Source organism: Zingiber officinale, chromosome 11A (assembly GCF_018446385.1).
Source record: "Zingiber officinale cultivar Zhangliang chromosome 11A, Zo_v1.1, whole genome shotgun sequence".
Lineage (NCBI taxonomy): Eukaryota > Viridiplantae > Streptophyta > Magnoliopsida > Zingiberales > Zingiberaceae > Zingiber > Zingiber officinale.
The window spans coordinates 23,206,994-23,232,165 of NC_056006.1; the positions used below are offsets into that span (position 1 = coordinate 23,206,994).

The 25,172-nt window shown below is 40.7% G+C and overlaps 1 protein-coding gene and 1 long non-coding RNA gene across 3 annotated transcripts; both read left to right on the forward strand.

Annotated features, from left to right (window-relative positions):
• The first annotated feature begins 8,151 nt into the window (after nt 1-8,151).
• Nucleotides 8,152-8,616, forward strand: LOC122031297 (protein app1-like). The gene has a single exon (XM_042590424.1). It carries the CDS (start codon nt 8,152-8,154, stop codon nt 8,614-8,616), a length of 465 nt encoding a protein of 154 aa, XP_042446358.1.
• Nucleotides 8,617-20,486: 11,870 nt separating this feature from the next.
• On the forward strand, nt 20,487-22,018 carry LOC122032564. Of its 2 annotated transcripts, none has more exons than XR_006126139.1 (4): nt 20,487-20,961; nt 21,070-21,145; nt 21,247-21,360; nt 21,560-22,018. It is a non-coding gene; the product is annotated as an uncharacterized LOC122032564 (long non-coding RNA). The 2 variants fall into 2 exon arrangements; XR_006126138.1 differs by having other exon boundaries at nt 20,487-20,956.
• The last annotated feature ends 3,154 nt before the right edge of the window (nt 22,019-25,172 follow it).

The following is a 25,172-nucleotide window of genomic DNA, read 5'->3' on the forward strand; positions in this document are numbered from 1 at the left end:
TAGAGAGAAACTCAGAATTGCTTCTATTGAGGAAAAACTCCGAGAGACACGTTTAAGATGGTACAGACATGTACTTAGATGACCAATAAATGCTCCAGTTAGACGATGTAAAACTATGATAAACATGCATATCAAACGAGAAAAAGGAAGACCAAAAAAGACTTGGTTAGCAACAATAAAACAAGATAAAATTTATTTAAATATAGATGATGATATAATAGGAGATAGAGCTCAATTGTAAAATACCAAAAAAGGGTGAATAACCATAAGGGAATTTTTAGGAATTTTTTCGAAATATTTCGGAGATTGTATGGCTTCGGTTACGGGGATAAAAACTGGGTCCGGGAAAGCCTGTTTAGGCTACCCCATTTAAACGAGAAAAAGTCAATTTTCCTTTTTCTTTTTTATTTTCTTTTTCTTTCTCCCCCGTCGAACCCATGCCCGACGTCGTTCCCCTGCACCTTCTCCTCTCCCGATCCTTGCCCTAACTGTACGCGACGGTTCCATCTCCCCCTATTTCTCCCCTCTCCCAAACCCTTCCTCTTCCTCTCCTTCTCCCAACGCCGAGCAGCGCTGAAGCCTCTCCTCTACCTCTTACGCGGATGAATCGAAGACGCCGGAACAGAGCCTCTACCTTCAGCGATCGACGGTGTCACCTGAGGAGGAAGTTGCTGGACCTCAATGATACCAGTGGAGTCCAAGTCATCTTTGGTCTAGTGGTCGCTTCTCCGGTGGATCCTGCGACCCATCATCGACAACATTGTGGCTAGGGCACGGTGAGGGACTAGATCTCGCATCGTCTCCAACTGGTAGACCTTCCCTCTTCTCTCCTCGTGCTACTCATGGAGTGATCCACATCTTCACTGGCCAGATCGGATCGAGCGACGCCATCAGCGAGGAGTGATCTTGGAGGTAAGGTATCGCCGATTCTTGCTCTCTCTTTTCCTATGGTTGTAAACAATTTGGGAGGTAGGTGTGCTGCCTTAATTGATCTGGGTGTTGATTTGGGACTGTTGTGTTCGAAGGTGGAAGATTGCTTGTTTTTAACCACCATGTCACTGTCATCTAGCAGCCTCATCGATGGATCTTGGAAGGGAAGAGGTAATGTGCAGAATTATTGCTGGAAATTAGATAGAGATAGACTATCTTGTTGATTTCTTGATTCCCCTACTTGATCTGATCGACGAGGTAAATTCCAGCAGTGAGGTTCTGTTCTGTGGGGTGCTCTTAGTTCCGGCAGCCACTCCACCCAGCAATTAACCCTTCCAGCAACAACAACCACCTTGTTCCAGCAACCTTTTCAGCTGTGAATTGAGGTAAGAAGTAGGTAATTGATCTTAGTGGTAGATCATGGTGTAAATAGGTTTATGTCTCTAATTAGGTATGATTTGGATTATGATTAGTTAGGGGTTATGGTTAGATTGATTAGGGTTTTACCCTAAATTAGTCTTAGGGATTTTATTTAGCTATTTATATGAATTTAGCTAAATAAAATATATTTATTATTTGACGCAGGACTCTGATTCGAGACGGGCGTCTCGACTTTGGATTGCTTGGTGCTACCTTCTTTTTGAGGCGGGTACCTTGACTTATCTTTTAGATAATGTCTTGTTGATATGCTTAGTAGATTTTAACAAGTAGTAATAATTATGTTTATATCTACATCGGCATGTCACTATTTGTTTCCGAGCATGTTTTGTTTGTTACTTATTTAGCATTCATGCCTTGTTTTTTATTTATGTTATAGAGGTAGTGATATGTCATGCCTCATGATATACCGGACTGGTTAGCTACCATATCTGACCTGTGTACCTAGATCGATTTATTTGATCAATTTAATTTTGGTACACGTTTTATTGAGGTAGATATGGTCATGATTTGTATGCTTAGTGTCATACACCATCTCGCATGATTGCATGCTATGCGATAGTCGACTCTATTATTGTTGAGCAGATCGCCAGTTACATGGATCTGCACACACAACCACTCATAGGTTAGTGGTTTTTATTCAGGCAGGGTGTGTTGTAGCAGGCTGCTTTGTTTGGCTCTGTTGGTCCGCTCATGGGTAGTGTGATACAGCGTGGTAGCCGGCAGGGATCCCTCCTCTGGATTGTCTCAGGGAGATGAGAGAATTGCGCCCCCCTCCCCCCCCACACTTATGATTTGGGGTAGGAGGATAGGTGTACTCCGACAGCATCCCGTCCACTCGGTCACTCATCAGGAGCAGTGACGACAGAGTGCACGGTTGTCACAGCCCTACCCACTCGATCTCACAATCGTGTGTGAGATGACTGACTATCGTCAGGGGTGATCAGGACATGTCATTGGCATCATATGCATGATGCATTTATTGCTTGTGTTTGCTGCACTTTGTTTGCTACATATTGGATGGATGCATTTGATTGACATGCATACAGGATTATGATACTCCTCGGTTAGACGACCTTGCTTTTCCTTATATCTAGGTCCTGGTTAGTACAGATACTCCTTTACCTTACAGTTTTTCATTTTTCATATTGTTGGAACCCCAAGGTTGTTTTGGTGTGATCAACAAGTTAAGTTATGTTCTGTTTGTTTCTAACCTTGTGTCTAAGTGTGCAGGAGCTTAGGAGCATAGGTAGTCGAGCGGAAGACGCAGCCAGTGAGAAGGACGGCACGCGATGCATCTGAGGGACAAGGTGCTGTGGAAGAGTACACCGGCGGACGAGAAGGAAGCGCGTGATGGTTCCAAGGGACGAGAAGCCGGAGCAGAAGTCTGCTCGAGGAGCAAGAGACGCAGCTAGCGAGAAGGTTGGCACGGGGTGCGACCGAGGGACAAAGACTGCGGATGAGTACGCTAGCGGACGAGAAGGAAACACGCGGCAATTCCGAGGGATGAGAAGCCGGAGGGAAGCCTGCTCGAGAAGACCGGAACCTGGGTTCGGGTGAGCCCTTTTCCGGATGGCAGAGATCACCCAAGTGAGCGGAACCAGAGTTGAAGACCCAGACTGAGGCGAAAAAAGTCAACCGAAGTTGACTTAGGGTCTGGAGCGCCCGAACCAGCCCGAGGCGCCCGGAGCAGTCCGGGGCGCTCGGACCAGCCCGGGGCTCTCGGAACCTTTCCAGGTGCCCGGAGATTGAATTTTGACCAGATCGAGTCAAATCTCGATCTGAATGTTGGGAGATAAAATTTATCCTCCCCAGGGTGTCCAGAACCCTTCCAGGTGCCCCGACCAAGGCTATAAATATAGTCTTGGTCCAGAATCTTTGAATCAATTCAGAAATTGTAAACAACACTTGTGCGCTTCCACTGTTTAGATTAGCTTCTTTCTTTCTGAGCCTACACTGCTGTAAAAGAGGCTTCTCCGCCTGAAGGAGATAATAGTGCAATCATCATCGTTGGATTAACAACCTCCCCGGTTGTAACCAAGTTAAATCCGGTGCCTCATCTTTTGTTATTTTCTATTTATTTCATTATACTGCAAGTGTTAGTTTAAAGTTCGAGAAGGGTGTTTTTGCTTTTATTTTTCAGGGCTATTCAGCCCCCCTTCTAGCCGGCCGCAGCGGTCTTACAAGTGGTATCAGAGCCAAGGCGCTTCAGGAGGACTAACCGCCGAACGAAGCAACGAGATGGCCGAACCAAGCATCCACCCGCCGAAATACGAAGGAGACTTCGCCACCTGGAAAAAATTGATGCAGGTATTTTTTACAACAGATTTTGAATTAGTTTTAACAATGGAATCTGGCTTTGTAGCTCCAGAAGGGAAGGAAAAATGTCAATGGACAAAAATGGAGCAGGCTGAATACGTGGCGAACGGCAAAGCAGAATACCATCTGCTAAGCGTTCTTCCACCTCAAGAAGTCAACATGATCGGGCACTACGACTCGGCAAAGGAACTTTGGGAGAAGTTCCTCGAGCTGCACGAAGGGATGTCCGAAGCCAAGCTTGCCAGAAGAGATCTGCTTCGCAATCAGCTCACCAGCCTATGACTTGGGGAAGACGAGACAATCGCGCATCTGCACTCGAGACTAAAAGAAATTATTACCGGACTTTCGAATCTCGGAGAAAAGGTAAGTAACCGAGATTCGCTAAGGTACGCTTTAAATTCCTTTCCTAGAAATACCAAATGGGCATCATTAGTTGATGTATTTTACATTTCTAAAGATTTAGGAAAGATTTCATTAGAAGAATTCTTTTCAACATTTGAAGTGCATGAGTCAAGATGTACAGGAATGAAGGAGCCCAAGAACAACGTCGCCCTCAAAGCTTCGAGAGACAAACCAGAGTCGGAATCCTCTCTCGACGACGAGGAAATGGTAATGATGGTAAGAAGATTCAAGAAATTTTATAAATCCAAATCTACTAACCATCCGTAGGGAAAGAAGAAAAGAACGATCCACTGCTACCACTGCGACGAAGAAGGGCACATCAAGGATAACTGTCCCAAGCTGAAGAACAAGGACAAGGAGAAGGGTAAGAAGCCTATTCAAAAGCGAAAGGCATTAAAGGCGACGTGGGACGATACGTCGTCCGAATCGGAAGTCGAAGCATTCTCCGGACTCGCACTGATGGCGAGTCATCAAGACGACGACTGCGATTCAAGCTCTTCCGAGATGAGCATCGAGAGCATCGATGAAGGGGGAGCTTCGTCAGAAGAAAGTAGCAGTTCATGGGGAGACACGGATAACGAACTCGACAAGGTAAGTCAGGTACGTTCTCTTCCTCCCGATAAACTTTTTAAGTTCGTTAAGTTATTAACTAAAGACTGCTGTAAATTAGAAAAGGAAATAAAAAATTTAAAAATAATTTTGGCTAAATCTTGTCCTTTGGAAGAATTAGATAAATCAAAATTGGAAAATGAAAAATTACAATTAGAAAATCAAAATTTGAAAAATCAAATAGACAACTTGAAAAACTATGCATGTTCATCTAAAACCAATTTTAGAAGATCTAATAATTTAAATTGATACTTTAGATATCACCAGGGACAAATTAGGAACATATCAAGAAAGTATGTCCCTAAAACTTTTTAGTTAATCCAGTAGGCTGGAACCTTTATTGGACTCCTAAATCTTGCTTAGTCTAAATATTAATAAAAATTGGCATTTTTAGTGAGAAAATTAAACAATGAATTTCTTTATGAGGCTTTGTCTAAGGAAGTGGTTGTTGCTCCAATAACCAAGAAGGCCTAGTGCCTCGCCACAACCTGGAAGCCAAAATATTGAAATAAATGTTTAATTAACTTTCTGTCAAAGCATTAAAATTAGAATTAATTAATGCTTTCAAATTTTTTCAAACATGTTTTTTCTCTCAAAATATTTTTATACTTAGAAAAATACTTTTTGAAATTGACTTAGAAATTTAATTACTTAGAAAAATTTTCAAAGATTTAAGAAAATCTTTTGTCAAAAATATTTTTTTACTTAAAAAAAAACTTTTTTAGTATTTTTCCTCTTAGAAAATTCTCTTTAATACTTAGAAAAATTCTCAGAAGATATTTTGTGTAAGTTAAAGGTTGTTATGAAATAGAAAATTTCTGCTTAAAGTTTTTAAGATTTTTTAAAAAAATGTTTTTGCAAAACTGTTTAAGTTAGATTTTTTTTCTTATAATTTCACTTAGAAAATTTTATTAAAATTTTACTTAAATTTTTTTTAGAGACTATTTATGTGAAAATTATTACAAATATTTAAAGATCTCAAAATTTTCTAAGTCTTTAACCCTTAGATTTTTTCTTGAAACCCCATTTTTTGTGATCAAAGTGAGAGAAGGATTAGTATAAGTCTAGGGGGAGGTAGACCAAAATTTAACTTGTTTTATTTTTTGTACTTAAATGTAAATTTAGTTAAGTTTATTTTATGTCTATTTTTACCCTAGCTTAACTTAGGTTGCTCACACCAAAAAGAGGGAGATTGTTGGAACCCCAAGGTTGTTTTGGTGTGATCAACAAGTTAAGTTAGGTCCTGTTTGTTTCTAACCTTGTGTCTAAGTGTGCAGGAGCTTAGGAGCACAAGTAGTCAAGCGGAAAACGCAGCCAGCGAGAAGGATGGCACACGGTGCGTCTGAGGGATGAGGCGCTGCGGAAGAGTACACCAGCGGACGAGAAGGAAGCGCGCGGTGGTTCCAAGGGACAAGAAGCCGGAGCGGAAGACTACTCGAGGAGCAAGAGACGCAGCTAGCGAGAAGGTCGGCACGGGGTGCGACTGAGGGACGAAGACTGTGGATGAGTACGCTAGTGGATGAGAAGGAAACACGCGGCGATTCCGAGGGACGAGAAGCCGGAGGGAAGCCTGCTCGAGAAGACCGGAACCTGGGTTTGGGTGAGCCCTTTTCTGAATGGCAGAGATCACCCAAGCGAGCGGAACCGGAATTGAAGACCCGGACCGAGGCGAAAAAAGTCAACCGGAGTTGACTTAGGATACGGGGCGCCCGGACCAACCCGGAGCAGTCCAGGGCGCCCAGACTAGCTCGGGGCGCCCGGAACCCTTCCGGGCGGCCGGAGATTGAATTTTGACCAGATCGAGTCAAATCTCGATTTTAACATTGGGGGATAAAATTTATCTTCCCCAGGGTGCTCGGAACCCTTCCAGGCGCCTCAACCAAGGCTATAAATATAGTCTTGGTCCAGAAGCTTTGAATCAATTCAGAAATTGTAAACAACACTTATGCGCTTCCACTGTTTAAATTAGCTTCTTTCTTTCTGAGCCTACACTGCTGTAAAAGATGCTTCTCCGTCTGAAGGAGATAATAGTGCAATCATCATCCTTGGATTAACAATCTCCCCAGTTGTAACCAAGTTAAATCTGGTGCCTCATCTTTTGTTATTTTCTGTTTATTTCATTATATTGTAAGTGTTAGTTTAAAGTTCGAGAAGGGCGTTTTTGCTTTTATTTTTCAGGGCTATTCAATCCCTCCTTCTAGCCTGTCGCAGCGGTCCTACACATATGATATCTGTTCAGGAGACTGTACGTATATTTATTACTGCTAGTTATTATTTACTATGCATGTCAACTAGGTATCCGTTGAGTGTTGGACTCACCCCCATTAATACTATTTCAGGTTGAGGTTGTTCGGAGCTCTCCAGTCGCTAGTCCCCCACCACTTCGCGTAGCGACGAGTTCGGACATTTTGGTTTTTTTTTATTATGTTATTGTCTATGTTTTCAGACTTGTATCTTTTTTCACTTGGATCTTGTACGATCCCTTGTTATCGATGGGGTTTTCATTTGGATGTATGCTGGAGTTTTGAGTTTTTTGGGTGTAGTTGAGTAGGATATCAGATTTATGTTTTATGGGTGTAGTTATGTAGGATATCAGATTTGTGTTTTATGGGTGTAGTTGAGTAGGATTTTTGAGATGATTTTCCTTATCATTGCATTAGTTTAGTTTTACTATTAAATTGCGTGGGTGTTTGGCTTATTTTTATTGTTATTGCTCCAGCTGTGTTGGCGGAGGTATCTGGATAGTTGTAAGAAGTTTCAGATTATCACCGTACAGGGGAGATGTTGCCGAAATTTCTTCTGGCAGAGACTACCTGGGGCCTGCCAATATTTTTGGTATCAGAGCAAGGTATACGATACTTGCTTTTCGTTTTGGATTTTGAGTTAATCTGATACCAATTTATTTGGTATCAGAGCAGGTTTGCGATACCTGTTGTGTTTCAGATGTTTGTGTTATGAATTTTCAAGTTAATCTGATACAAATATTTTTGGTATCAGAGCACAGGTTTGTGAGTCAAGCTGGGTATTTTAGATTTGTACGGATTTTCGTTATGTACATGTTTCGGAATTCCTTTTTGGATTTGTATGGATTTCCGTTGATTTTCTCATTTCTGAGTTCCAAGGTCATAAAGGTGGACTAGATAGCGATGGAACATCTCTAGACGACATATAGGTATGATGTTTAATTTTATAGTGTGATACTGGAAGTAATATCTACATCATAATTTAATTGATATGAGGCGTGGTACACGTGTTCTCGTGCCGAGACGTGGTGTACGACGATCACGCAAGAGGACATTGGAGTCCCTGGTAGCAGAGTCGCTAGAGACGTCTGCTGGGGTCGAGCCTGCCGGTCAGGGACAGACTCCGCATGGTACTACGGGCGCGTCTGGTTCTTAAACTCCGATGGTTTCAAAGGTACCTACTCCGACCGTACCCATCGTACCCACTCCTATGGTATTCACAGTGCCACCAGCGGTGCCACCTGCGGCATATCCGGCACCTCCTCCGATCATGCCCACTGCGTACCAGGCACCCCCGCCACTAGTGCCTACGACGTACCAGGCACCATCTCCACCAGTGCCTACTGCACACTCGGCACCCGCACCAGCAGCAGTGGTTACTCCACATCCGGTACCCCCACCTATCGTACTTCCAGCCGCGCCCATCTATGCTGACCCTGTAGTGCCACCAGTGGCACCTGCCCCAACCTATGCAGCAGCACCGGGGATACCTCCCCCGGCCTATCTGGCGGTACCAACTGTAGTACCAGCTCCAGTGGTTCCGCCAGTTCCCGCAGCAGTTCCTACTCACCTGATTGATATAGTCGCGGCACGAGCCTGGATTCCAGCATTGGCAAAGTCGATGAAGAGTCAATTCACACTATTTCGCGGAGAGACTGATTCAAGCGTGGCCTAGTCCTGGATTGAGACTATGGAGCAAACCTTCTTCTACATGGCTTGCTCTGAGTGGGAGAAAGCAGAGTTGGCTGCTTTCCATTTATGGGATGAGGCCGACACCTGGTGTGTTTCGCACCATTCCATCATAGGCGAACAAAATATCACCTGGGCCATATTCAGAGAGGCTTTTGAGAGCCGCTACTTCCCACGGGCATACCAGATGACTCGCCGTCAGGATTTTCTGAGTCTGCGATAGAACAACCGCTCGGTGATAGAGTACAATGCCGAGTTTAATCGGTTGGCCAGATTTTGTCTAGAACTAGTTGCTGAGGACAGTTCCCGTATGCAACATTTTATTCAGGGTCTGGATGGACATCTACAAGTAAAGCTTGCCAGTTTTGGGAACTCGTCTTACATAGAGACACTAGACAGAGCCTTGATGATAGAGTCAGCTCACTAGAGAGCGTATCCGGACAAGAAAAGGAAGCAGACTGATCGGACATCAGGACAGATCCAGTCGACACAGGCTACACAGCAGTAGAGTGGTCACAGTCGGCCAGGTCGGGTACTTCTAGGGCATTTGGTCGGTCTCAGAAGTCAGGACAATCTTCCTCAGGACGTTTCCGGTCTTCTCAGCAGAACCGAAAACAATCTGCCAGCGACATTCATTGTTTCCGATGTGGGTCTAGAGACCACATCACCTTAACCTACTCTCTGGGACAGTTAGTTTGCTATTATTGCAAACTACCTGGGCACCAGAGCCGAGACTGTCTGCTGAAGGCTCAGCATATTGCCTCTGGAGTTACTGCTCATGGAGGACAGCACAGTCAGTCAGGGACTCGACGAGGAGGGCAGAGAGCCCAATCTTCGCATCGTCAACAGATGTCCGCCCCCTTGCCGCAGCTGCATATGGCATGCATGGACAGGAGCACTCCAACACCTTTATGGTACCACAAAGTTTAGTTGTGGGACCTCAGTATCAGCTGCAGCTTCAGCCCCTAGTCCAGTATCTGCAGCCCCAGCCACTGGTTCAGTACCAGACGTAGCCCCAGCCACCAATACAATATCAGTCACAACCCTTACATCCACCTCTAGCACAGTCTCCAGCACCGCCTCAGTGGCAGGCTCTTGCCCAGATGCAACAGCCGCTGGCAACGTTACCACCTCCACCTCCGCCAGAGACGGGACGTATTCATGCGATTACCAGAGAGGATGCACAGTAGGCCGACGGATCCATTTTCCGTGGTACAATTTCTATTTATGCCTTATCTGCTGATATGCTGATAGATACTGGTAGCTCGCATTCTTTTATATCTTGTACCTTTATGAGGGAGATTGGTAGATTACCCACCATCAAACCGCAGCGACTGTTCGTCTCTCTACCGTCCGGTGATACATTGGACGTCACTCAGGAGGTCAGAGGTTGTCCATTAGATTTTGGTAACATGATACTCATGGTTGATTTATTAGTGCTGGAAATGGTCGAGTTCGATATTATCCCTGGCATGGATTGGCTGTTTGCATATCATGCCACAGTTGATTGCTAGACGAGGGTGGTCACATTCCGACCTCCGAACCAACCCTTGTGGGATTTCACTTGCATCAGGGACGATGGCATATCGATCATTTTAGCGATTTAGGCTCAGAAGCTGCTGTCACATGACTGTCAAGGATTTCTTTTGTCTTTGATTCATACTGAAGATGACAGTAGTTCTCAACTCTCTGACGTTCTAGTAGTCTAAGAGTATTCGAATGTATTCCCAGAGGAGCTACCAAGTTTGTGATGGATCGAAAGCGCTAGAGGGGGGGGGGGTGAATAGCGCTCGTGGCTATTTCGTTTTTCGAAATCCATAAATCGTACGTGAAACTAATAGAGTAATAAGCAGCGGAATAAAGACAGTCAAACACAGAGACACAGGGAATTACTTCGTTCGGAGCCTAAGGCGACTCCTACTCGAAGGCCCGCGATACTTGATCGCTTCCGGTGGGCAACAACTATAATATCGTGAATAAGTACAAGGAAATAAGTACAACTGGAATTGAAATAATACCGACAACAAAATAATAACTGAAGCTTTAGGTCGTCGGCGACTGTAACAGCACTTTAGAGTCGTTTCTTGAGCAGCACACAGCAGAAGGAAAGCTTGTTGAATCGTTGTTCTTGAAGCTGCACCTCAACCCTCTTTTTATATGACATTCAGGGCGCCTGGATCCTTTCCGGGCGCCTGGAGTGTGACGTGGCCAACCAACCAGGATGCTCCACGTGGCGAAGTCGTGACAGGGATAAAGTTTGGTCCCGAGCGCCCGGACCTCCGGGCGCCCGGATCCATCCCGGGCGCCCGGACCTCCTTTTTCCAGGAGCCGCTTCTCCTGCAAAACAAGGTTAGTTCGAGCAATTGCATACCCTGCAAGACAATGTTAGAATCTGATAAATCATAGTAAAGAGGAACTGACAGTCTTCAGACTGTCCGAGTCTGACTTCGGATTTCCAACCGGAAACTCTAGGTCGACCCGACGCCTACTGTTCCCTCTACGGGGAACGCGTCCTCACCTACTCCCCTCAGGAGATTACTGGTCCTTCAGACCGACTGGACTTTCCGCCTAGGGTCACCACCCCCTAGAACCTAGGGTTACCGCCCCCTAGGGTTTTTCTCCACCTAGGGTTATCGCCCCCTAGGACCTAAGGTTATCACCCCTTAGGGTTTTTCTCCACCTAGGGTTACCGCCCCCACCCCTTAGGGTTTTTCTCCACCTAGGGTTACCGCCCCCTAGGACCTAAGGTTACCACCCCTTAGGGTTTTTCACCTGCCTAATCGCAGCTAGGACTTTCCTGAAACACTCATTCAAACATGTTAGATCACACACTAACTTAACTTTGAATCCTTTGCCATTATCAAAACTAAGGTTCGATCGTCGGATGCTTCCCGCACCAACAATCTCCCCCTTTTTGATAATGACAACCGAAATTCAATGTTAAGTAAAAAATATGCAGGTATGTATAAGCACAAGAAACAAGATAAGCGTGATAGCAAGATAAGCATAAACATAGCTCCCCCTTAATATAAGTTATTCTCTTTGAATTTTTTACTAATAGCCATAGCTCCCCCTTAATACAAGCTCCCTTTAAAATATTTTCTTTGAATTTCTCTACTCTCCCCCTTTGCCATATATAAAAAATGAGCTAGTTTTGAAAAACTTAATTTTTCAAGACAGAATTTAGCATTAACTTAGGCAAGGAGCAAGTTAAAGGCAACACCTTAGAATTGATTTTGCTTGAAGAGATATAGCAAAAAGGAGCTCTTTTTAACTTAGTGTATTTTGAGGAGTTTCTAAAAATTTCACAGAAAAATTTTCAAAATACAATTTTCAACTTCAGAAATTTTCCAGAAAAAAATATTCAGGTTGTTTTAAAGAAAATTTCCAAGGAAAATTTTCAACCTAAAGAAGTTAATTACAGCTTAACAAAATTTTTCAAACTTTAAAGAATTTTCTAACTTAAGAAAAAATTTTTAACTTAACGAATTTTCGAAAAAGTTTCAGCTTAAATAATTTTCTAACAAAATTCCAAAAAAAAATTTCAAAATAGAGGACACTTGAAAGTTGGAGAAGTTTTTGAAAAGTTGTTTAAGGCATGTTTTTGAAATGAATTTCAAGAATACTTAAGGCAAAGGAGAAGCGATAACCTTAATGTTTAATAGCTTGCCATTTTGTTTTAGTAAGGTATCAGAGCCCTAAAGACCAAGCATGAGTCAAGATTTGTTTTGATCAGGTATCAGATCCCTTAAGTGCAAGCAACAATTAAATTATCTAATTGGTGTTGATAAGGTATCAGAGCCCTAAAGTACAAGTATGTTTAATTTCCATTTCCTTTAGTTTGAGAGATACTTTTAGCTAACATAAGGTTATTTTTGTATTTTTTTTTAACTTTTAAAAAAATACTTAGCTAAATTTGAAAATACTTAGCTATATATTCAGCTTAAAACTGATTGCCTTGAGAAAACTTCTTGCCAAATAGTTAAGTTTAGAGTATAGTCTAACTAAGCTTAGTTAAAGAAGACTTGATTAAGTACTTAGCTTAAAGAGGTTTTACATAAAGGCTTAGCTTTGAAAACATTCTAGAAGAGTTATAATTTAAGAGCCAGGTCATAAATAATTTCAATTTTAAAGTTAAGTTAAAAATAACCTGAATTTTTGAAGATAAGTAAAAATAGTTTTTAATTTTGAGGTCAAGTTAAAATTTTATTTTAATGAAAAACTAATTTTAAAACCAATTTAAAATCACTTCCCCTTAATAAATGCCTTAATAAATTCTTTGAGTTCAGGAGTCCAAGCATGAGAGGTTAAAAAATAATTTTCCTATCTTTCCATCTCACTCATTCTAGATAAACAAGTATGTTTAGCATATGAGTGAACGTGAGATGGAGTTAACACTTGCAATCATAATTTTATAATATGATTTGAGAATTAAAGATTTTTAAACCCTTTTAAATTAATTGAATAACATTCTGAAATTAATTGAATAGTATTTTGAAATGATTTTAAAAAAATTTAATGATTTTGAAATGCATTTTCAAAAGATTTTTGAAATGAATTTTCAAAATATTTTTCAAATAATTTAAAATGATTTTTAAAAGAATTTTTTCAAATAATTTTTAAAGGATTAATTTTTAAAGGACTTTTAAAAGAATTTTTTAAATGATTTTCAAAATAATTTTTAAAGGACTTTTAAAAGAATTTTTAAAATGACTTTCAAAATAATTTTTAAAGAACTTTTAAAGGAATTTTTTAAAATGATTTTCAAAATGATTTTTAAAGGACTTTTAAAAGAATTTTTAAAATGATTTTCAAAATAATTTTTAAAGGATTAATTTTTAAAGGACTTTTAAAGGAATTTTTAAAATGATTTTCAAAATGATTTTTAAAGGACTTTTAAAAGAATTTTTAAAATGATTTTCAAAATAATTTTTAAAGGACTTTTTAAAAGAATTTTTAAAATGATTTTCAAAATGCTTTACTTTTAAAAGAATTTTTAAAATGATTTTCAAAATGATTTTTAAAGGACTTTTAACAAAATTTTTTAAAATTATTTTCAAAATAATTTTTAAAGGACTTTTAAAAGAATTTTTAAAATGATTTTCAAAATAATTTTTAAAGGACTTTTAAAGGAATTTTAAAATGATTTTCAAAATAATTTTTAAAAGATTTTTAAATGAATTTTAAAATTAAGTTTTGAAGTAATTTTGAAATTAATTTGAATTTCAATTAATTATCAGTTTGTTTTAATTACTTAGTCATCTCACCCGATCTGAATTTTCAATAAAGGAATCCTATAATTTTTGTGAGATGAATTAAAGTTCAATTTAAGGGTTTGGTTTAACTTTGTGTTAGGTTCAGGTTTAGCTTTGGGTTCAACAAGTAAGCATTATTTAGATAAACTTCTGGGCTATGGTGAGTCACAAGGAACTCATTAAAGTAACCATGACTTCGAGGTTTTCCAAATAGTCCTACCCATTGAACATAATACTAAACCTTGGTCTAACTAGTTAGGATCCATTTAAGGATAGCTTCGGTCAGTTCCACTTGGCCAAATGCACCAGGTCGAAGCCATATCTTCCTAGACATGTGATGCCCAAACTTCCCTAACTTAGTATCATCCAAAAACTTCACCAGTACCGTGGGTCAAGTTAAACCTAGCCTATTTTTTCTAACCTTAATTACCCTGCCGGGTAGTCTACTCTTGTTTACCCATTTCGGGTAGATTAAGTTCAGTTACCCAGTCGGGTAGTTTAGTTAGGGGTGCCAGCTATTCTGGATCCTCCTTCTAAATTTTTATTTGATTTAAATTGAATTTTTGAATTTTGATTTAAGTTCGAATTTTTAATTTAATTTTGAATTTAATTTTGAATTTTGAATTTTAAATTTTAATTTACTTTCAAATTTTGAGATTTAAATTTAATTTAATTTCGAATTTTTAATTTAATTTTGAATTTAATTTAATTTTGAATTTTAATTTACTTTCAAATTTTGAGATTTAAATTTAATTTAATTTCGAATTTTTAATTTAATTTTGAATTTTAATTTAATTTCATTTAATTTTAATGGTTTTTCTGTTAACTCCCCCTGGATCATAGCCTCGATATGGCCTATCGAGGTAGTATATTTGATCCTTCGGGATCCAATATTGACCAAGTCCAACTTGATTAATCAATTTGAACTTGGGGACCCATGCTTGAATTATGTTTCTATTATTTCTATTAACTAGAGATAGATATGATTTATATTTTGTTTTGGTCTTAAATCCAAGTCCGGATTTGTTGTAAATGGCTCGTTGTTTTCCAAGAATTAGATCCGAATTCTTGGAACCCAAGGTGAACCGTTCCAACGTGTCTTTGAGTTCTTTAATTTGAGTTTTCAAATTAGAATTTTCTTCCTCAAGTTGTTGGACTTGAGTCGAATTTCCAATTTGAACTGGCTCAATTAAGCACTCAAGTCAGTCACTTCCTTAAGGGCTGTTACCTCCTTTTGGAGCGACTTAACCCGGACGTTGAATTTAGCCAACTTCTTTAATAAGTAAGGAATTAAATTTTCTGAATCATCTAAGCTAATACTTGAAATTAGAGCACTTACAGTGGTTTTGGGTCCTTTAGAAACGGATATGGATCCGTGGCTTCGCTCAGACTCGGTGTCTGATTCGCTCTCGGTTTCTGAATCGGGCTCGAACTTGGACTCAGTTTCAACAACATGTGCTAGTACTGGTAGAGCGAGAAGGCTCGCTTGCTCTTCTTCGTCCGATTCGGATTCATCTGATGACTCGGACCATGTTGCCTTTAGTGCTTTCTTCGTCTTGCTTGTTCCTGCAAATAACGCAACACCTTCCTCGGCTGGACTAGTATTAGTCTGCTCAAATAATTTATTTATTAAAACATTCTTCCCTATTTTTGTATCAGGAATACCTTCGTGTAACTCAATCAGATTCTCCCACAGCTCCTTGGCACTTAAGAATGGGCCGGCGCGTTTCAGCTCCTTATTCGTTAAGCCACACTGAAGTGTATACGTTGCTTTTGTGTTTGCTTCTACTTTTTTGATAAGGTTCGCGTCCCAGTTCTCGTACGGTAGTAGCTTGCCGACGCCGTTAGTTGGTAGTTGAAGCCCAGTTTTGACGATCATCCAGACTTCAAAGTGAGTCTGGAGATACGCCTCCATCCGACCCTTCCAATCTCCAAAATCATCTCCGGAGAAGAGCGGTGGGCGAGCAGTGTTGTAGCCTTCTTGATGGGTCATCTTAGAAAGACAATCTCGCAAAATAAACACAATAAAACTTGTTCCAAGACTTAGTCTTGGATTAGTAGTGCGGGAGAGAAAGAAAAATAGTAATTCAGGAATTTTGAGAAAAAATAATAAAATATTATTAAAATAATATTAAAAAAATATTACTACAAATTTTTGAAAATGTAATATTTTGCTAATTCCAACCAATGGTGAAAAGATGAAAATAAAATTTTCAAAACAGTTTTGGAGGGAAAAAATTAAAGGTGTAAGGTTATATTTTTAACCTATATAAACGACAAAGCCACGAAAAATAATTGAATGGTGGTTGCACCAATTCAAAGCGACCCCGCTCTGATACCAATTGATGGATCGAAAGCGCTAGAGGGGGGGGTGAATAGCGCTCGTGGCTATTTCATTTTTCGAAATCCGTAAATCGTACGTGAAACTAATAGAGTAATAAGCAGCGGAATAAAGACAGTCAAACACAGAGACACAGGGAATTACTTCGTTCGGAGCCTAAGGCGACTCCTACTCGAAGGCCCGCGATCCTTGATCGCTTCCGGTGGGCAACAACTATAATATCGTGAATAAGTACAAGGAAATAAGTACAACTGGAATTGAAATAATACCGACAACAAAATAATAACTGAAGCTTTAGGTCGTCGGCGACTGTAACAGCACTTTAGAGTCGTTTCTTGAGCAGCACACAGCAGAAGGAAAGCTTGTTGAATCGTTGTTCTTGAAGCTGCACCTCAACCCTCTTTTTATATGACATTCAGGGCGCCTGGATCCTTTCCGGGCGCCTGGAGTGTGACGTGGCCAACCAACCAGGATGCTCCACGTGGCAAAGTCGCGGCAGGGATAAAGTTTGGTCCCGGGCGCTCGGATCCATCCCGGGCGCCCGGACCTCCTTTTTCCAGGAGCCGCTTCTCCTGCAAAACAAGGTTAGTCCGAGCAATTGCATACCCTGCAAGACAATGTTAGATTCTGATAAATCATAGTAAAGAGGAACTGACAGTCTTCGGACTGTCCGAGTCTGACTTCGGATTTCCAACCGGAAACCCTAGGTCGACCCGAGGCCTACTGTTCCCTCTACGGCGAACACGTCCTCACCTACTCCCCTCAGGAGAGATTACCTGATGCCAGTCCGGTCCTCCAGACCGACTACACTTTCTGCCTAGGGTTACCACCCCCTAGGACCTAGGGTTACCGCCCCCTAGGGTTTTTCTCCACCTAGGGTTATCGCCCCCTAGGACCTAAGGTAACCGCCCCTTAGGGGTTTTCTCCACCTAGGGTTACCGCCCCCTAGGACCTAAGGTTACCACCCCTTAGGGTTTTTCTCCACCTAGGGTTACAGCCCCCTAGGACCTAAGGTTACCACCCCTTAGGGTTTTTCACCTGCCTAACCGCAGCTAAGACTTTCCTGAAACACTCATTCAAACATGTTAGATCACACACTAACTTAACTTTGAATCCTTTGCCATTATCAAAACTAAGGTTCGATCGTCGGATGCTTCCCGCACCAACAGTTTGCCTCCCAGAAGGCAAGTGGAGTTTGCTATTGAGTTGATTCTGGGAGCCACGCCGACATCAAAAGCTCCTTACCGTATGACACTAAAAGAGTTGAACGAACTGAAGGTTCAACTCTAGGAGCTTTTAGACCGGGGATTTATACGCCCTAGTGCTTCTCCATGGGGTTCTCCGGTATTATTTATCAAGAAAAAGGATGGTACTCTGAGGTTGTGTATAGATTATAGACAGCTGAATGCAGTGACCGTTAGAAATAAGTACCCCTTACCACGGATCGAGGATTTATTTGATCAGCTCAGAGGTACATTAGTGTATTCTAAGATTGATCTGCGGTCCGGATATCATCAGCTGAGAGTAAAAGAATATGATATTCAGAAGACAGCATTCCGTACCAGATACGACCATTATGAGTTTTTGGTAATGCCATTTGGGCTTACCAATGCTCTAGCGGTATTTATGGATTTGATGAATCGCATCTTCCTGGAGTATCTTGATCAGTTTGTTATCATTTTCATCGATGACATATTGGTCTATTCGCGTTCCGAGGAGGAACATGCACAACATCTTCGCACAATCTTGGAGACTCTTCGACAACATCAGCTATATGCGAAGTTCAGCAAGTGTGCCTTCTGGCTAGCTTCAGTTGGTTTTCTGGGTCACGTGATTTCTAGCCGAGGTATTTCAGTAGACCCTCAGAAGATCAAGGTTGTCACCAGTTAGAAGCAACCTAAATCAGTTCAGGAGATCCGTAGTTTTCTGGGACTGGCTGGATATTACAGATGGTTCATCTAGGGTTTCTCCCATATTGCTATGTCGTTGACACACCTGATTGGGAAAGGCGTGAAGTTCACTTGGACAGAAGATTGCGAGACCAACTTTTAGGAACTGAAGCGGAGATTAGTGTCGGCTCTGGTTTTGGTTTTACTCTCCGGAGAGGACAGATTCGTGCTCTACACCGACGCATCTCTACAGGATTTGAGCACTGTTCTGATGCAGTATGGTAGGGTAGTCTCCTATGCTTCTCCATAGTTGAAGGAGTATGAGAAGAACTACCCGGTACATGATCTGGAGTTGGCCGCCATTATATTTGCTCTAAAGATTTGGCGGCATTACCTGTACGGTATTACCTTTGAGATTCTCACTGATAATAAGAGTCTCAAATATCTATTCACTTAGAAGGTGCTTAATCTCTGATAGAGGAGATGGATGGAGTTCCTGAAGGATTATGATTCTACCATTAGCTACCACCCGGGGAAAGCTAATGTGGTTGTCGATCCACTAAGCAGGAAGTCCAAAGGGACTTTAGCTTGTTACCAAGCTTCAGTCACGGACTTGATTCAAGGTTTCTCCGAGTTGGGCCTTCAGGAGCAGGGACTGACAGAGCAGGGTATGTTAGTTACCATGTTACTCAGTCATCGATCAGGATGAGGATCTGAGAGGCTTAGGCCGGTGATCAGCATTTACAGTCCATTGGCAGCCAGATAGCTTCCGGGCAGCAGACTGAGTTCACATGGGATGAGGAGGGTATTATATATTTCCGAGGCAGATTATGCGTACCTCAGTCTCATCCGGTCCTGCAAGAGCTAATTCAGGAGGCTCATCGCTCTCGATTTATGATCCACCTAGGCGGGACCCGCATGTATCAAGATTTGAGGTGTTCTTATTGGTGGAACAACATAAAGAAAGACATCGCGGAATTTGTAGCTAGATGTCTAGTCTGTCAGTAGGTGAAGGCTGAGCACCAGAGACCTGCCGGATTACTTCAACGGATTCCTATTCCTGAGTGGAAATAAGAACACATTACCATGGAATTTGTGGTGGGTTTGCCTAAGACACGAAGAGGCCATGACACGATTTGGGTAATCATTGATCGATTAACCAAATCGGCGCACTTCTTAGTGATCCGGAAGATTGATTCCCTGGATCAATTGGCAGATCTGTATTACCGAGAGATCATCAAATTACATGGAGTTCCTTTGAGTATTATTTCGGATAGAGACCCTCGGTTCACGTCTCGATTCTGGCAAAGTCTGCAGCAGGCCTTGGGCACTCAGCTCCATTTCAGTACAACTTTCCATCCGCAGACTGATGGACAGTCAGAGTGGACCATTCAGACTCTAGAGGACTTGCTGAGATCTTGTGTATTAGATTTCGGAGGCAGTTGGGAGGACCATTTTCCATTGGTAGAGTTTGCCTACAAAAACAACATTCATTCGGTTATCCAGATGATACCGTTTGAAGCGTTGTATGGTAAACCTTATCGGACACCCACCCTTTGGGATGAGGTTGGGGAGGCCCAGTTGCTAGGGCCTCAAAGAGCTTAGCAGGAGGTAGAGTTGGTCCGTACTATCAGACGGAGGATGTCAGAGGCGCAGGGCCGCCAGAAGATTTATGCTGACCATGTATTTCTACGAGTTTCACCCACGAAAGGGGTGAAGAGATTTGGTCTCAGAGGTAAGCTAGCTCCGTGGTACATTGGCCCTTTCCAGATCCTGGAGAGGATTGGAGCAGTAGCTTATCGTCTGACACTACCACCGTCCCTGCCAAGCGTCCACGACGTATTCCACATATCTATGCTGAGGAGATACATACCCGACCCGACATATGTGCTGACAGATATCTCAGTTCCCATTTAGCTTGAAGTCAACTGCGGAACAAGACTATCTGACTGGTTAAAGTCGGATGACAGCATTATTCAGACGAGGAGGCTATCTGGGAGCTCGAGAATACGATCTGAGCTCGATACCCCCACCTTTTTAATTAAGGTATGTGAGTTAATTTTCGTTCAACATTTATACTATCTATTTGTTATTAGTACTTGCTGATGGTAGATAACGAAAATTTGGAGACTAAATTTTTATTAGTGGGGGAGAATGTAAAATACCAAAAAAGGGTGAATAACCATAAGGGAATTTTCCAAAATTTTTAGGATTTTTTTAGGAATTTTTCAAAAATTGTATGGCTTCAATTACCGGGATAAAAACTGGGCCCGGGAAAGCCTATTTAGGCTACCCCATTTAAACGAGGAAAAGTCGATTTTCTTTTTTCTTTTTATTTTCTTTTTCTTTCTCCCCCGCTGAACCCGTGCCCGACGCCGTTCCCCCGCGCCTTCTCCTCTCCCGATCCTTGCCCTAACCGTACGCGATGGTTCCATCTCCCCCTATTTCTCCCTTTGCCCGAACCCCTTCCTCTTCCTCTCCTTCTCCCGACGCCGAGCAACGCCAAAGCCTCTCCCCTCCCTCTCGCGCGGATGAATTGAAGACGACAGAATAGAGCCTCTACCTTTGGCGATCGACGGTGTCACCTGATGAGGAAGTTGCCGGACCTCGACGGTACCAGTGGAGTCCAAGTCATCTTCGGTCTAGTGGTCGCTTCTCCGGTGGTTCCTGCGACCGATTGTTGATGGCACTGTGGCTAGGTCAGAGTGAGGGACCAGATCTCACATCGTCTCCAACCGGTAGACCTTCCCTCTTCTCTCCTCACGCTACTCACGGAGTGACCCACATCTTCACTGGCCAGATCGGACTGAGCGACGCCATCGGCGAGGAGTGATCTTGGAGGTAAGGTATCGCCGATTCTTGCTCTCTCTTTTCCTCTGGTTGTCGATGATATGGGAGGTAGGTGCGCTTCCTTAATTGATCTGGGTGTTGATTTGGGACTGTTGTGTTCGAAGGTGGAAGATTGCTTGTTTTCGACCACCATATCACTGTTATCTTGCAGCCGCATCGTTGGATCTTGGAAGGGAAGAGGTAATGTGTAGAATTATTGTTGGAAATTAGATAGAGATAGACTATCTTGTTGATTTCTTGATTCCCCTACTTGATCTGATCGATGAGGTAAATTCTAGCAGTGAGGTTTTGTTCTGTGGGGTGCTCTTAGTTCCAGCAGCCACTCCACCCAGCAGTTAACCCTTCTAGCAGCAACAACCACCTTGTTCCAGCAACCTTTTCAGCTGTGAATTGAGGTAAGAAGTAGGTAATTGATCTTAGTGGTAGATCATGGTGTAAATAGGTTTATGTCTTGAATTAGGTATGATTTTGATTATGATTAGTTAAGGTTTATGGTTAGATTGATTAGGATTTTACACTAAATTAGTCTTAGGGATTTTATTCAGCTATTTATATGAATTTAGCTAAATAAAATATATTTATTGTTTGACGCAGGACTCTGATTCGAGACGGGCATCTCGACTTTGGATTGCTTGGTGCTACCTTCTTTTTGAGGCGGGTACCTTGACTTATCTTTTAGATAATGTCTTGTTGATATGCTTAGTAGATTTTAACAAGTAGTAATAATTATGTTTATATCTACATCAACATGTCACTATTTGTTTCCAAACATGTTTTGTTATATTTGTTACTTGTTTAGCATTCATGCCCTGTTTATTATTTATATTATAGAGGTAGTGATATGTCACGCCTCATGATATACCGGACTAGTTAGCTACCATATCTGACCTGTGTACCTAGATCGATTTATTTGATCCCTTTATTTTTGGTATACGTTTTATGGAGGTAGATATGGTTAGAATTTGTATGCTTAGTGTCATGCACCATCTCACATGATTGCATGTTGTGCGATAGTTGGCTCAATTATTGTTAAGCACATCGCCAGTTACATAAATCTGCACACACAACCACTCATGGGTTAGTGGTTTTTATTTAGGCAGGGTGTGTTGCAGCAGGTTGCTCTGTTGGTCCGCTCATGGGTAGTGTGACGCAGCGTGATAGCCGGCAGGGATCCCTCCTCTAGATTGTCTCAGGGAGATGAGAGCATTGTGCTCCCCCACTTATGATTTGGGGTAGGAGGATAGGTGTACTCTGACAGCATCCCGTCCACTCGGTCATTCATCAGGAGCAGTGATGACAGAGTGCACGGTTGTCACAGCCCTACCCACTCGGTCTCACCATCGTGTGTGAGATCGCTGACTGTCGTCAGGGGTGACCAGGACATGTCATTGGCATCATATGTATGATGCATTTATTGCTTGTGTTTGCTGCACTTTGTTTGCTACATATTGGATGGATGAATTTGATTGACATGCATACAGGATTATGATACTTCTCGGTCTGACGACCTTGCTTTTTCTTATATCCAGGTCCTGGTTAGTACAAATACTCTTTTACCTTATAGTTTTTCATTTTCCATATGATATTTATTCAGGAGACTGTACGCATATTTATTACTGCTAGTTATTATTTACTATGCATGTCAACTAGGTATCCGCTAAGTGTTGGGCTCACCCCTGTTATTACTATTTCAAGTTGAGGCTATCCGGAGATCTCCAGTCGCTAGTCCCCCCACCACTTCGCGTAGCGACGAGTTCACACATTTTGGTTTTTTTTCTTATTATGTTATCGTCTATGTTTTCAGACTTGTATCTTTTACACTTGGATCTTGTACGATCCCTTGTTATTGATGGGGTTTTCATTTGGATGTATGCTGGAGTTTTGAGTTTTATGGGTGTAGTTGAATAGGATATCAGATTTGTGTTTTATGGGTGTAGTTGAGTAGGATTTTTGAGATGGTTTTCTTTATTGTTGTATTAGTTTAGTTTTACTATTAAACTGCGTGCGTGTTTGACTTATTTTTATTGTTATTGTTTCAGTCGTGTTGGCCGAGGTATCTGGATGGTTGTAGGAAGTTTCAGATTGTCACCGTACAAGGGAGATGCTGCCGAAATTTCTTCTGGTAGGGACTACCTGGTGCGTGACATCAATGGCGTAAAAGGATTTATACAGCCGACCCCACCTAGTAGACAAAGGTTTGGTTGTTGTTGTTGTTGTAGTTGCTGCTGCTTCTATATAGTGTCGCAATTTCGGATACAAAGTGTAGTTTTTAATATGACAAATAGCAATGATATTTGAGAACATGAATATAATCAAAAGAACTAGACGAATATATAGACTTGGTTCTATATTATTCTGATCTCTCTAGGTTTATCAGTCAATTTCGATCAAAATCAACTAATGGACCTAGAATTCAAAATGATATAAAATCAGATCCTATATATTTACCAGTTCCATAATCAATTCAGATACATTCCTATTAAAAAAATTATTATTTTCAATATGTCATATGTCATATGTCATATTAAGTCATATAACAATCGATTCAAAATATTACTATATTAATAAACATTGTTTGAATCAATTATTATACTTGGTAGGCACGAATGACTGTGGTGATAAAAGTGAAATTGGATACATAATTTAAAATTTTATTTATATGATTTAATTATTCAAAAAACTTTATAGTTTAGTAATTTAACTTCTATATTTTTGAGGATATTATATCACTGAAATATGTTCAATGAGAATAGTTGCGTGAAAAATAAGCCTTATCAAATACTAGTCTGCATGATGTTTGAGTGGCTTAGAAACCTCTTCCTTTTAAATTATAGTTCGGATGTTTGAGAAAATAAAGCTAATTTTACTGCCGCTGGACAGAAAATGTACAGTGAATTTCCAATACTTGGTTTTACGAATTATCTAAAACACAGTCATTTTCGAATGGGCAAAATTCTATCTCTTCTCATTGTCTTTTTTATAATACTATTCTGTTTTCTTTAGTATTCATTAAAAAAAAATTTCCAAACCATTTTATTTATTTTTTTTAAAAAAACTAATCTCATCCTTCATCTCCATCGAAAAATTTACATCCAGCAAGCCGATAACTTGCTCTCCCACATGTCGAACTTCATCTCAGATTGAGTCTACAATCATCGGGTGAGGTAGGGCGATCGTCACCGAGGTTACCACCGTGACCATGAAGTTTCTTCATAGCATCATATCATCTTTCTTATCTTCGTAGTTTCCTTTATCATTGAGATGGACTGTAAGCAACAGTTGAACGAGTTGGAGATCCAACAGTCGACCCTCCTCGATGACCCTACCACCCTGACACCCCTTTACACCATTGTCACTTCATCTAAGTGAGAAAAAGAATGAGATGATTGTAGTCTAATCTCATGCTTAGATATATTAAGGTAATCATATTAAATTTGATCGATGATTTAAAATACTTCGATGTACTTATCTAATTGAATCTTGGATTTCACAAGGATTGTGGAGCGTTATCCTATTTTAATTTTTTTTTGTCATTCCTTCTAATGAAGGTAGAAAAAGTATTCAAAAATCAAGACATATGAACTTGGGTAAATGATAGACTATGGTTGGTGATCTCTTAATAGTATTACTATACATCCTATTGAAAAACAGATACTACTTAGTAGTTGGATATATGTTATGCTTCTTTTTCATTTTACATCTTTTGATGATGAAAGATAGATACTTAAATTTTCAAATATATAAACTATATATAACTAAGTATTATATCCTTCCAATTGTTGTATATTGAAAAAAATACAAGAAGGATATTATCTGGTATCATATATAGTTAGGATTACTTAATCAATATTGATTGATAATTACTTTTAGCTATTGCAACTCATATTTTTAACTAGTTTGTTTTTCTCTTGTTTTGTGTCAGATTGCAAATGAAAATTTCTTGATGTGTAATATTTGCTTGTTTGAACTGAGATCATGTACTTATAGCTTTGATAGAATCAATTTAGAATTTACAAATATTTCTTAGGGGTAGATATTTCTATTATTTATTTTATGATTCTCCTTAAGTTGACTAAAAAAGTATAGATGGTCTAATTGATTTGTTCTAAGAGTATAGTTTTAAGTTGGCATAACCCTTTTCATACAATGATTGGTTTGCTGGATCTTTTATTATCACTTTAATTAAATATTTTGATGCAAATTTAGC

Bases quoted from the DNA above. Each gene is read 5' to 3' on its own strand.
- LOC122031297 (XM_042590424.1), top strand. From the start codon at position 8,152: ATGGTATTCACAGTGCCACCAGCGGTGCCACCTGCGGCATATCCGGCA.